Source organism: Polyergus mexicanus, unplaced genomic scaffold, assembly GCF_030449975.1.
Source record: "Polyergus mexicanus isolate NDT 795.1 unplaced genomic scaffold, iyPolMexi1.0 SCAF_2, whole genome shotgun sequence".
NCBI classification, from domain to species: domain Eukaryota; kingdom Metazoa; phylum Arthropoda; class Insecta; order Hymenoptera; family Formicidae; genus Polyergus; species Polyergus mexicanus.
The window spans coordinates 4,412,647-4,425,513 of NW_027223322.1; the positions used below are offsets into that span (position 1 = coordinate 4,412,647).

At 36.1% G+C, this 12,867-nt stretch overlaps 1 protein-coding gene across 4 annotated transcripts; it reads right to left on the minus strand.

Moving 5' to 3' along the window:
* Nucleotides 1-1,995: 1,995 nt before the first annotated feature.
* Nucleotides 1,996-12,613, minus strand: Bsk (mitogen-activated protein kinase dJNK). Of its 4 annotated transcripts, none has more exons than XM_070315537.1 (9): nt 12,294-12,384; nt 7,634-7,899; nt 6,986-7,115; nt 6,027-6,224; nt 5,439-5,573; nt 5,214-5,343; nt 4,324-4,482; nt 4,049-4,173; nt 1,996-3,677 (listed from the first exon to the last, which is right to left on the minus strand). In XM_070315537.1, exons 2-9 carry the CDS (start codon nt 7,768-7,770, stop codon nt 3,525-3,527), a joined length of 1,167 nt encoding a protein of 388 aa, XP_070171638.1. In that variant the 5' UTR covers nt 7,771-7,899; nt 12,294-12,384; the 3' UTR covers nt 1,996-3,524. The 4 variants fall into 4 exon arrangements, with proteins under 4 accessions (XP_070171638.1, XP_070171641.1, XP_070171640.1 ...); XM_070315540.1 differs by having other exon boundaries at nt 7,634-7,895; nt 12,294-12,380; XM_070315539.1 differs by having other exon boundaries at nt 7,634-7,922; nt 12,294-12,379.
* Between the last annotated feature and the right edge of the window lie 254 nt (nt 12,614-12,867).

Genomic DNA, 12,867 nt, shown 5'->3' on the forward strand with positions numbered 1-12,867 from the left:
TGCATTCTGTAAGCTTATTAAAATAACGTTTACGCCCACAATTACTGACACACGTAAAAATGAATATAAACGGATATCGCGTGAAAATACAGAAATTTTATTTAATTAAAAAACGCAATAAAGATTCAATAATTTATCATCACTTGATGCGCGATAATAATTTGCTAGCTCAATATTATATTAAAATTTCATATAGAATAGAATATTCCTTTAAAATGTCCTTCGTTCTATAATAAATAAAAATTATTCGAGTATAAACGCGTATATAATATCAGTGCTGTGCAAATTCGTGCGTTTCATCGATGCACCGAAACTTTGCGCATTTCCCGAGCGTAAGCTTATACACCCGCAGAAAAGATTTCCCGATCTAATGCTATTACTCTTCAATCTATCATAAAATAGGATCGATATAGCGACAATCATATTTATTATTGAAAAAGGAATATTTTAATCTTAAATGGAAAATTCTTAAATCTAGAATAAAATGCTCTTGGTGCTATCCCGTTAATTTTCTCACAAAGATGAAGATGGAAATTTGTAGCGACCTAACATCGAGTCATTCTAAATGCAAGAATATATAAGCTTAGATTTGTATATGTTACTCTTGTCTCGAGATAGTAAGACGATATTATTTAATTCGAGAGAGAAGAAAAGGAATTATTGATTTAATTTTAAAATTGTTTAATTTTTATACCGCATAAGGTTGTGATACGATTAAATATATGAAGAATATTTTTTGTCTCGTTATCAGAAATCCTTTCTGAGAGTGTAGTTATTCATATCACTCACTTACGCGACGCAGACACGCTCCGGCAAGCCATACCATAATTTCCCTAACCATAACGTTCCCTTTTTTTCCGCTCGCCGGATCCTGCACATGGGGTGGCCCTAATAACGCCGGGAAATAATCGGTCAGGATCCGCGATGGGGTGGGTGGGCTTTTCTTCCATCTCCTGCCCCTTCCCACCCCTCCCCTCCCCCACCACCCTGTTCCGATCTCGAAATCGCGGGGGAGCGGACGCGGCATACCATTGAAATTAAAAGCCTTGAGGGAGCGAGCACGCCAAACGGCGTAATTTCTGTCCCGTCCGTGTCATTGGCGGGGAGAGACCGTGATCTCTGGTGTAGCCGAGTAGTGCCACGGTAAATTCTACGCGATTATCCTACGTGCCCGATTGTGTGCGCGACCGATGTTAGGACTCGGCTGTATGAGGAAGTGCCGGTCACATACACTGAGAGGACCCATTTTATTGAATGAAGTAAAATTTGTTTGAATCAACTAAATCTCTTGTTTGGTTATGGGCGAACAAATCTTTCAATTAATACAAGAAAAAAATTTAGTTGAAAAATTTGGTAATATTAACACACAAATTTGGTTCAGTGAATAAAATGATTAATTGTATAAAATTAAATTTTTGATTGTTTTTTTTATTTTAATTTTGTTCATTGAATCACATTTGTGTGTTAGTATTACCAAATTTTCCAATTGCAGTTACATCGATCAAAGTTTATGCATATTCAACAAGAAATTTACTTGATAGTTGTCTCTTGTGATACGATAAGAAGAAGATATACAGATTATATTCTCCGTCTTTTCAATTCTCTCGTCGTTAACGAGAGACTAATAAGTATTACCCGGACAGATGAATCCGTACTCTCAGAAAGGATTTCTGATAACGAGACAAAAAAATATTCTTGACATATTTAATCGTATCACAACCTTATGCGGTATAAAAATAAAACAATTTTAAAATTAAATCAATAATTCCTTTTCTTCTCTCTCGAATTAAATAAGATCGTCTTACTATCTCGAGACAAGAGTAACATATACAAATCTAAGCTTATATATTCTTGCATTTAGAATAACTCGATGTTAGATCGCTACAAATTTTCATCTTCATCTTTGTGAGAAAATTAACGGGATAGCACCAAGAGCATTTTATTCTAGATTTAAGAATTTTCCATTTAAGATTAAAATATTCCTTTTATGTACAAAATCCTACTCCTTTCTCTCTCGTCGATCGCGTCTTCTTCTTTAACGATCGCTTCGAGACTCGTTTTTGATACATCGTTTATCCTATTTCCATTGCATTTTATACGCCTCATTGCATTGCGCAGCACGTATATTGTACGGAATAATTCCGTACAAATTAAATTAACAAATATACCTCCTTCTAAAATTATATTTTTATCGCAACTTCTCACAACTTAACGAAGCAAAATCCCAGGGATTAGTCTCGTCTTGATGATCACCCGCTACCTCCGCGACAAGATTATCGAGCGACTATAAGCTCTGTATAAATTTTCCCTTATCTCCTTATATGGTATCTTTGCACCCCGTACATCGAAAGAGCATAAGATAGTTAAAGTTACAATGATACATAGTTCAGAATCATGTGTTCCCGTACGTGCTTAACAATGGTACGAAAAATATATAAGTATATAATTGTTCACGCGCAAACGATAAACGCGCTCGATCGATTCTTTCGGGAGTCGCAGCGGGCAATCAATCGATCACTTGATTCGCCCAGTTTTTCTTTCAAAAGTTAAAAGAATGATTCAGCCTCCAACAATTGTAAAACCTTACAAACTGTAACACAGAAACGATATTTATATATCATTTTTCTTTTCCGCGTCGACTTTATTGCTATGAAATACACGACAAATGTCCAAGATTAGAATGACCATAGAAGTTCGAAACATCGACGTATGCTTGTAGAGCAAAGGAAACTCTCGTACTAAAAGGAAAGTCAAGTGGACGCGGTGTCCAACGGAGATAGAAATATCGTACCGTGGAACAAGGATTTAAGGATTCCTTGAGGAGGTGCTCGGAGAGTTTGCGTCGGTTGAAGAGATAAATGAACTGAGATAAAAAGAAAAGAGGCTCATCCAACAACCCAGGCTGGCAGTAGTTGAGAAGACGACAATGCTCGACACGGTAACTTCTTCGCCCAGGTAGTTCGATCGCTTCTTCTCTTGTCCTTTTCTCTGCGAACTTCGTCTTCCAATCTTGACGCGTGTCCCACAATCCTTCCCGACTTCCATAGCTCTTGTGAGGTGCAACAAAAGTGACAAGGATGTTTCAGATATTCGGCGTGTGTCTCTTGAAGATAGTGGTCGCGAATCTCGCTTTCTGGATAAGGGGTACATAGTCAGATCGTTCCAGAGAAGAAAAGATCGAGCGGGGAAATCGTTAATGGATCATCTTCAAAACTAGCTTCATTGATCACGCGTACTACCCGAAGACTCTGATTTGCTTTTCTGTGATGCTCGACAGAGTAAGCTTTTCCCTTTATCATGTCTTTTACCATTTCTTGTCTTTCCGAAGGAAAGTTTAGAGGGAGATCGGTTCGTGAACATCAGTTCATCTTCTTTCTATTCTTGTTTCTATTTTTCTCCGGTTTCCTTTTTTCTCGCTATGTCGCTCCAGCTACGTCATCCACGCGGTAAGTCAGACTATTCGGATGCTTTCTTGAAGGATTCCGCGAAAAAGGATCCGCGCATGAGCTGCTGCCTCGCGGTATCTACCGACTTCCAGCGCTCTCTGACGATTGGGCGACTGCCGCAGGATTGTGACTTGTCTCGTATTCCATCACTTCCTGGTAAATCAGCTCTTTCCACTGATCTACTGTATGTTCCCTCTCGTCCACGCTATGATCGTACGGACCTGGTGCGGGCTGTAAAACAAATCAGAATTTTTTTCGTAAATAATGTAAAGTTAATAATCGACTCTTTAACAAGAATTTCTTTGAGAAATAAAAATGTGGCAAATATTTCTCTAAAAAGGAACATCTCTAACGTGAAGAATCTCTATTTTATAATCCATATTATCAAGATTTTTTATTTCGTAAAAATATGATTACTCGCTATTTTAGAAAATATATTTTTTGGAGATACATTCGCGCTCGCTTCGAAATATAGGAGAGAAGAAGAATTTAATGCGCTTCCTCGAATTAAATTAGTAAGCACGGTAAATCAAATGATTTCCCATAGAAGACTATCCGATTAGCCGGCTTATTCACGCGATCAATCGATAAAACCTACTTACGGCATTGACTTCCCCCTCGTCGTACCAGACATTTATGTAATTGTGCAGCAACGCCTCGTCCACGGAAATGCGTCGCTCCGGATCGATCACGAGCATGCGTGACAATAGATCTCTGGCTTGGCTCGCTGGAAGAGGAAATAAATATTGTAAAAAGAAAAACAAGGGAAGACAAGGTAGTGGTGACGAGAATGCGAGATCCTCTCGTCCGAACGTCGGAACGCGCGCGTTCCACGATCGATTCCGCTACGCGGACATCGACTTGCTGACCCACTCACCTTTTAATCTATTGTGCTCCGAGGAGTCCGAGGGAAAAAGGACATCCGGAAATAGCCTCTCAAAAGGATAGCCTGGATATCGCGGCCTGTTCTCCACGTAATTCCTGACAGTCGGTTGCAGCCGTTGCATAAATTCCTGCGCCGGAGTACCAAGTTGCTCTGCAAATAAAAAGTTATGGAAAAATGAAATTCGAGAAAGAGAAAGTAGTCTATTGATAATGTCATAAGCTGACAGGATATCATGATTCTAGTGTTATTCGTAAGATATAATCTGTCCCGATTCTTGCAATAAGATAGAATAGACAACACATGTATGTAATCATAATTATTCTTCTTTTAGCATAAAGAATATAGGCCGTAAAATGCGGAATGTCACGCGATTATCTTTATAGCAAAAAATATTAGAAGAAATGATGTAAGGTAATTAAAATCGTTCACTTATAACAAACAAGTTATAAAATAAAATAATTATATAATTATTTTTATAATTAATGAAATATATTGGACAAATTCAGATTACAATTTTTTGAAATTCTGGTAAAATTAATCGCTATTTTTTATATTTTATTTAATCCCGAAAATGCGCAATAATAAAATAACATTTATATTTATATTTATATTTAAAATAATATGTATATTTATATTTACGCACAGTAAAATAATATTTAAAACATAGAATTTTTTTCATTATAAATTTTATTTCACATCTTCAAAGTTCAAAATTGATTTCATGTCACAAAATTTTATTTTACAAAATCGAGTTTTCTCAATTTATCAACTAATAATATGAATAATATAGTTAGATTAATAATACAATTATGCTATGTATATATATGTAAAATTATATATTAATAATATAATTACTATCAATCAAAAAGAATCAATCTTACCGATTATTTTGTTCCACTGATCGATGTGATCCGTCCCCGGGAAGAGAACACCACCGCGTATCATCTCGCCCATAATACATCCCACCGACCAGATATCCACGTTTTCCTTGTAACCCATGCCTAGAATCACCTGGGAAAAAAGATAGATATTCCGAGTAAACGAAGAAGTCGAACCGGAAACTGGCGACGTAAAAAATTATATCTCGCGAGAGAAATTTGGCTCACCTCTGGCGCTCGATAATACCGCGTTACGACATAAGGTGTCATCATGAATGTGGTGCCGGCGGTTCTCGCCAAGCCGAAGTCGAGAATCTTTAACGTACAGTCGGACTTCACGACGATGTTGCTTGGCTTTAGATCCTATACGAGAAGCAAAATCAAATTTTAGAGATTTGTCCGATCGCTTGAGAAAAACACTAAAGAAAAAAAGAAAAAAAAAAAATAATTCAAAAAATATACAATCTCTTTTTGTGAAATTGATATAAATCAGAAGAATAACCATCACAAAATATTAGCGAGTTAATCGCATTAACGTCTAAATTTTAATTTTTAGCGCGCAATTACGCGCTAATTTCGTAATCACTGCATTTTTAATGAGGTACGCGACAACGGTTTAGTTATTCTATTATACGTGCGGAACGGGAACAGAAAATTAATTAAAACAAAGGCAATTATTTCTTTCGCCGCGAAACAACAACAATAATAAAGATATAATATGCAGAAATGGCCGTCGTTAATGAATCTCGTTACAGTAAATTAAATGGCTCCGGTGGTTATGCAATTTTTATCTCGAGGTGCGACGCGCGAACATACCCTATGAATGATGCCGGCGGAGTGTAAATGCTTGATGCCGCACAACATCTGATAAAGAAGATACGACATACGCTCGTGATCCAGATCCATCTGGATCACCTGGCACAGATTCGCGTCCATGAGCTCCATCACCAGGTATACGTCTTGAAACTCATCCAACGATCGTTGCGGCGTGAACGCGTTCAGGAGACCGATTATCTACGAGGTAAAAAGTCGTAAATTGAGAAGTCGGATGCAATAACAGCGTTGCAAGTCAATTTCGCTTTCGAAATCATCGAACTATACAGCAGTCTGAATATTATTAATGACCGCAAGTAAAATTTATTCTCTCGCTCTTTCCTTTTCAGTTACGTATTCAAATTTCAATTATTATTACATTCAACCCTCTTCAATTATGCTCCTGATATCAAATTAAATGATCGAAACTGAAAAGCAGTTGACTCGATTCGAAAATTGGATTAACGTTTGAATTTACTTTAAATTTCCAATTTCCGCAAATCTCGAGTTGTAATTTAATTAGCACACATGCCATTGCCAGAAATAAAGTGGATGAAAATTATGATCGCGAGTACAATAGGGGAAAAATTAATAGCTAAGCGCTACTTGTATAATAAGTATATATATAAATTTTTTTAAACTTACTCTTGTGTATATATATATATATATATATATATATATATATATATATATAATACAAAAAGAAATAATAGACAATAATCATGAGTAATAATATAATTAAAAAGATAATCATATATATATCCTTTCCGCGCAAAACGTATTAAATTTAGCAGCAAAGCTTTAACACTTGAATAATATAATATTATAAACGTATAGATTTTATTGCGATTTTTATCATTGCGCATATACAAGACAAATATGACGTGTGCGTGTCCAAAGTCAATATATATCACGCATCGAGGATTGTGGCAACGAAACGAGATTGAAATGATGAAACTTACATTTTTGTGATTGACCAGCTTCATGAGTTTGAACTCTCTGTAGGCCCTCTTCGCGTGTGTCACGTTTTGAAAAGGTCTGGACAGCTTTTTAATAGCCACATTTTGCGCAGTGACTGTGTCGTACGCCGCGCTACAACAGAAATGCAAAAAATCAATTATGCATTTAATCAATTTAATGCTCCCTAGAGTAATTATTGAATTAAAATAAATAATTTAACGCTAAATAGTATTTAAGCGAAAACTTGTTAGCATTTAAATATATTTTATTTCTGATTCTAATAAAAATTATATACCGTGTGTCTACGTATAACTTCGTTCTATTTATCACAATATTCTTTTTATTTAATCAAACAAGGTGTATAACATTAATGTGTAATATTACCAACACACATTTTGTAAAAAAAAAAAAAAAAAAAATATTTGCAAAATATGTGATAAATCTTTTAATCCAGAAAAAATAGTTAATAAAATATACGGTGATTCTATTGCAAATATTGAAAGAAACTACACGTCAAATTCTCAACATTAACTACAACAAATTTAACACACATACATGGACGTGCTGTTTGATATGCGATAAAACTGGTTCAGAAAAATGGGCACACAGGCAGCATAAGACGCATCGTGTGAACCATAGGTTTTACTCACCAGACGATACCCTGAGCGCCGACGCCACGCGGTACAACGTCAACGTACCTCTCGGGTATGCAAAGCTCCGTGTCACCAAAAACATGACGACAATAGCCGCTTCGAATGTTGCTCGATTCCATCGCGTTCGTCGCCATCGCATTACCTCTTTAAAGGCGACTCTTTCAGCTCGGCTCTCTTTCTCTCTCTTTCTCAAAGCTCAGATACCCTCTGCTTCTCGTGGCGGTTCTCGTATCTTAACTAGGTAGTGTATATCGTCGCTCTAGCTACCAAACCAACGACACAAGAACTACAAGGAACGAAAACAATCAAGTCGAGTGGCGACGGAGAAAATTTATCATTGTCAGATTTCTCTCGCCGAAATTCGCGACTAGAAGATTTTCAGCGATTATATGGTATTAAATGTGCTTATCAGCGCGTAATGAAATCCATTAATCTTTTCGTTAATATCGTGCAATTGATCAAGGAGAGAAAGAAATATGGATCTATCGATTATTGACGCTGTTATTAAATTGAACAATTTGTTCTGCTAAAATTCGCATGCATCTATTTCCTTTTTGTTCTCAACGATTTATTTTTGATCTAATTTTTTGGTATTAAAAATATTCTTTTATTTCTTTTATAAATTTATTTGTCTCACCATACCTGTGCATAAATCAACGAGTTAAAATACATCTGCGGCGCTACATCACGAATTTGATTATTTATTGCGAAAATGCAAGCTTGTCAAGAGTACTAAATTACATTTTGCGTCTCGCGTTGCAAAACGGGTCGCGTCTCGCGAAACGTAATTTTTCTCCGTCGACCATCGCAACAACGTCACCGACAGTGGTCTCAAAGGACAAACGAGCGTGATGTGTAACTCTTGGAACGAACTCGAGTTTTAGGCTCGTTATTCCACCTGGCAATCCTTCAAAGATACTCTCTTTCTACCACGCGAAAGCTTTCCCTTTGAGAGCCGCGTCGCATGAAATCATGCTTGATTGTCGGAACCATCCGTACACAGTTTAACGCGCTTTTTCTGAACGCGCGCGCGATATACTTTTGTGAAATTTCCTTGCATAGTGTCAATGTCAATTGTGAGCCAATCCATAGTGCGAGAGAATTGGTGGATGGATCCAAGAACCATGCAAGGACAAATAAATCGGCAATCAAAAAAGTAAAATCATAATCGATAAGCAAGTATGTAGTTGCAATAATATAGCTGAAATATTTTGTGCAATAAAGATTTATAGCTATTATACAATATATACTATATTCAAAAAAATATTGTATTTTGTTAGAAAAAATGAAAACTTGTATTGTATATTAGATGCATTAAGGAAATCAAAATAGACGTTTATCGAGCCACGAGTACTTCATATCTTTCTCATAAGAAGTTGCGTGTGATAATTTTTTATAAAATTATTAGCTTTAATATATTTTTAAAAAACTTAGTATACCAAATATTAAAATAATTCATTAATTCCTTTAAAACTATTATGTACATTATTTACTGTTTTATGTGTTGGATTGTCGCAAAAATCAATTTTATAAGTCAAAAATATCTTGCAGTCGCAGCTCGTTAAGCGAACGCGATTGAATGCGAAAACGGGTTCAATCATCAATCGGAGCAATCATCAATTAAACCGGAAAAATAATGAGCGGCACAAAAAAATACCGGAGAAAGCAAAGCATGCGGATCTTACGTCGACTCGTAAGCATGGATTCGCTACGAATGGCAAAACATTTCCCTTCGCCCTATCTTTCGTAATGTCATCCTTTTGCTACCGAGATCATTTCCTCATGAGAGAAATCGTATTCGACGATCGGTTAAACACGGTCAAACAAGCTAAAAGTTTTCTCAAACGGTTCTATGTGTCTACCTAAGATCCACTGGGTACATTCAAGGAGATTTTAAGAAATTCTCTCTCTCGGCGAAAAATTCTGTGACTTTATAAAGTGATGTATATATCGCTGTGCCTTTTAAAATAAATTTAATATCACAAATTGTGTTTGTAAATACATTTAAAATTGATACAATTTATTTTTAAAAGCTTAATATTGAAGAAATTTAGATAAAATGAAGGAATAGTATCTGGTATAACAGAATTTTGATCCATTTTCTCGAAGAAATTAAAAAAGTAATCTCACAAAGTTCAGGTAAAATTTTAATTAACTTTCTCGACAATTTTTGAAAAAGTTAAATTCTCTTCAAGTACAAAAATATATTATTAAAATTATTAAAAAGTTTTTAAAAACTTGGAGATATATATCTATAAATATTTAATAACATATTTCTTAATAAATTACAAGAAAATATATGAATTTATAAACTAAATTTTTTTCGGTTTCTCTATACGCGAAATAGCTTTAAAACATATCTTTTCCAGCAGTAAAATCTTTCGTGCGTGAAACAAACTTAATGTTCGGAAAATATTGTCAATTCAAAATACTTTTCAACGGTACTTTATACAGCATTATCTTAGCTTTAGAAGAGTAAGAATATCGAAAAGGACATCTTCTATATAATTGCAAATTTCAATAATTATGATACAAGATGCTTAGTATAAAAGTCTTCTTAACAACTGACATTTTGTGAACAAAGATATTTCTCTTTTTATATTTCATGACAAGATAATGAAATTTTTAATATCAAGAAGAAAATTTCTCCCTTGCGGAGTATCCCTGATAACGCCAGGATTAACGCACAAATTCCGCTGTGTATAATATCCGATCGTCGTTGGTCGATTTCCTAGCGCGAATCCTGACCTATCTTCCGTGCACACAGGATCGACCAACCTTTCTCGAAAGCAGCTGGCTTTTCGAGGGATGAGACAATGCGAGGCGAGACGCCTCGCATGTTGCCCGTAATGGACCACGCCACGGTAGAGAATTTTATCGAAAACCGATATCCGCATTCCCTTCGACTATTCGTTCGTTCGTTCGTTCGACTTACCTGCATAGTACTCTGCGTTGATACCACTGCTTGCTTTCTCGGATAATGCAGTATTTCAATTTCTACCGAGAATGTCGAAAGGGGAGACACGTACGAGGCGCCAAGGGGAACGGTCCAGGGAACGATCATGTGGACTTTCTCATTTACGATCGATACTGTTCGTCATGAATTTCAACAATTTCCGAGTTTGATCTAACAGACTACCACGCTACATCACTAATAGTTAACAGTTAAAGCCAAGGATGAAAACTAAGACAGAAATTGGTCCTTATTCGTGAAATAGTCGGATCTATTCGAACAGCAAATTAAGAGGACTAATGTATAACAATAGTTTATTGTATTTTCGCAAAGTTATCAAAGATATTTTGAGGAAAATTACCAAAGTCGAGAAATCAAAGTTTAAAACAATTTTCTTAAGTTCTTGGAAAAAAAAAAAATAAGAGCTCTATTGTTGTATTATATTCTTTAAACCTTTTAAATTTAATTTATTTCGTCGAAAAAAAAAATTTTACTTTATCTAAAAAAAAAATTTACGACAATTATTGTTAATAAAAAAATTGAGCACAGAATTTCCCAATTTTATAATCTACTTTAATGTCAAGTTTTACGTTTGAAAAATTGAAAAGGAATGACAATACATTGCATTCGATTAATAGCAATATCACGAAAAATAAATTACTTAATGTTTCAAGAATATAATTAAAAAATCGTAATAAAACGGCCAAAAAAAAAAAAAACACCGTAATTATATTGTATATTCGTCTATTCACGAGAAACTAGCAGCATTGAATTAATAATTCGCTTCGAAATCGAGATCTGAAGATCGAGTTTCGACGGCAGGCACACATGACAAAGACGAAGACGACGGCAGAGAATGTCGTGAAATTGTCGTCGAAGACGATTTGTCCAGCATCACGTCGCAAGCTTACAAGAAAGGGGCGTTCTGCCTCTTGTCGTCGTCGTCCCTGCGCATACTCTTGCGAAATCCCGACATTCCCCCTCATTCTAAATCGAATTGTCCGATTTACCTTGACTCTCCCGAATTCATCCTCATAGCGAACGGTATCTCCCGTTGCTCTTCCACGAAAGAAGAGCGCGGATGAGAAATCGCAGTTAATCCTCATACCTCTCGAGACATATATTGTAGCGATACAAAGTTCAACCGACTTCGAATTCATCTCGAAACTCGCGTCTGATGGATGTCGTTATTATTGTCAGTTGTATAGGCAATAATGCAAGCAACTTGAATGGAGATGGGTGGAGGCTTGACGTTATTTTACAGATAAGACAAAATGTATTGAAATAAACTCCAATGGCATTTGCATTGCATATACCGATAAAATAAATATAATTCAATATCAAGACATTATATAAACAATATTGTAAGATTGTGTCTGTAAACGCTTTAAATTTCCTTTAACTTTCAATTCTTTATTATTACGTTATTAGATGTTTAATCTTTTCTATTAAATATTTTATTATATACTTAAACATTTGATTATTAATTTTCATTTTAATTATTAACTTTATCATTATAAAGATCTTTATTCCGTGCGAACAACAATCGTACCGCTAGAATCCTGAGGGGAAGAAAGTTAATTTACCGCTTGATGCCTCGAATCTGCTCGTGTCTCTCCTTAAATCTTTATACCATATATATAACAGATCAAGATTGCACAAAAGACTGACGTCATCAAATTAAACGGCTAATTAAACACCTACCAAACTATTCCCTGCGCGCCCGATCCGATAGGCTTGAGATTCTGATAGCGCTTCAGGATGGTGAATTTGGTGTCCCCGACCTCGACCGTGTAAAACATGGCGGATAGCCGGGTTGTCATGTCAGGCCCCAGGTAAGGCATGCGCCTCGGTGTTCGTCTCTCCTGCTGCTGCTGCTGCTGTTGCTGATGCTTCTGCTGCACCTGCGCCACCGCCTGTACCCCGTCCACCCCGCTGGAGCACTCTTGGTGCACTCGACGGGGACTTACGCTCTTAGCCACTTTGAACGCGGGATTATTAGTACACCCACGGAATAAGTGATAATGCTAATATAGGCGAGGTATACACGATCGCGTCTGTCACCGTCGCGCTGCACCTGCAAGTATTAGGCAGGCCGCGCCTCAGCACGCTGACCGATGAGTCCTCACGTGACCCAGAATTGTCTGTAACAAAAAGAATCGAAGCAAGAGCTCGCATAAATTCAAATTATGAACAGTTATTATTTTAAACCGTCAATTTCGTTGCTATCTCGCTCATTACTTATCATAGCTATTACGGTTGTTTTAGCTAAAAATTA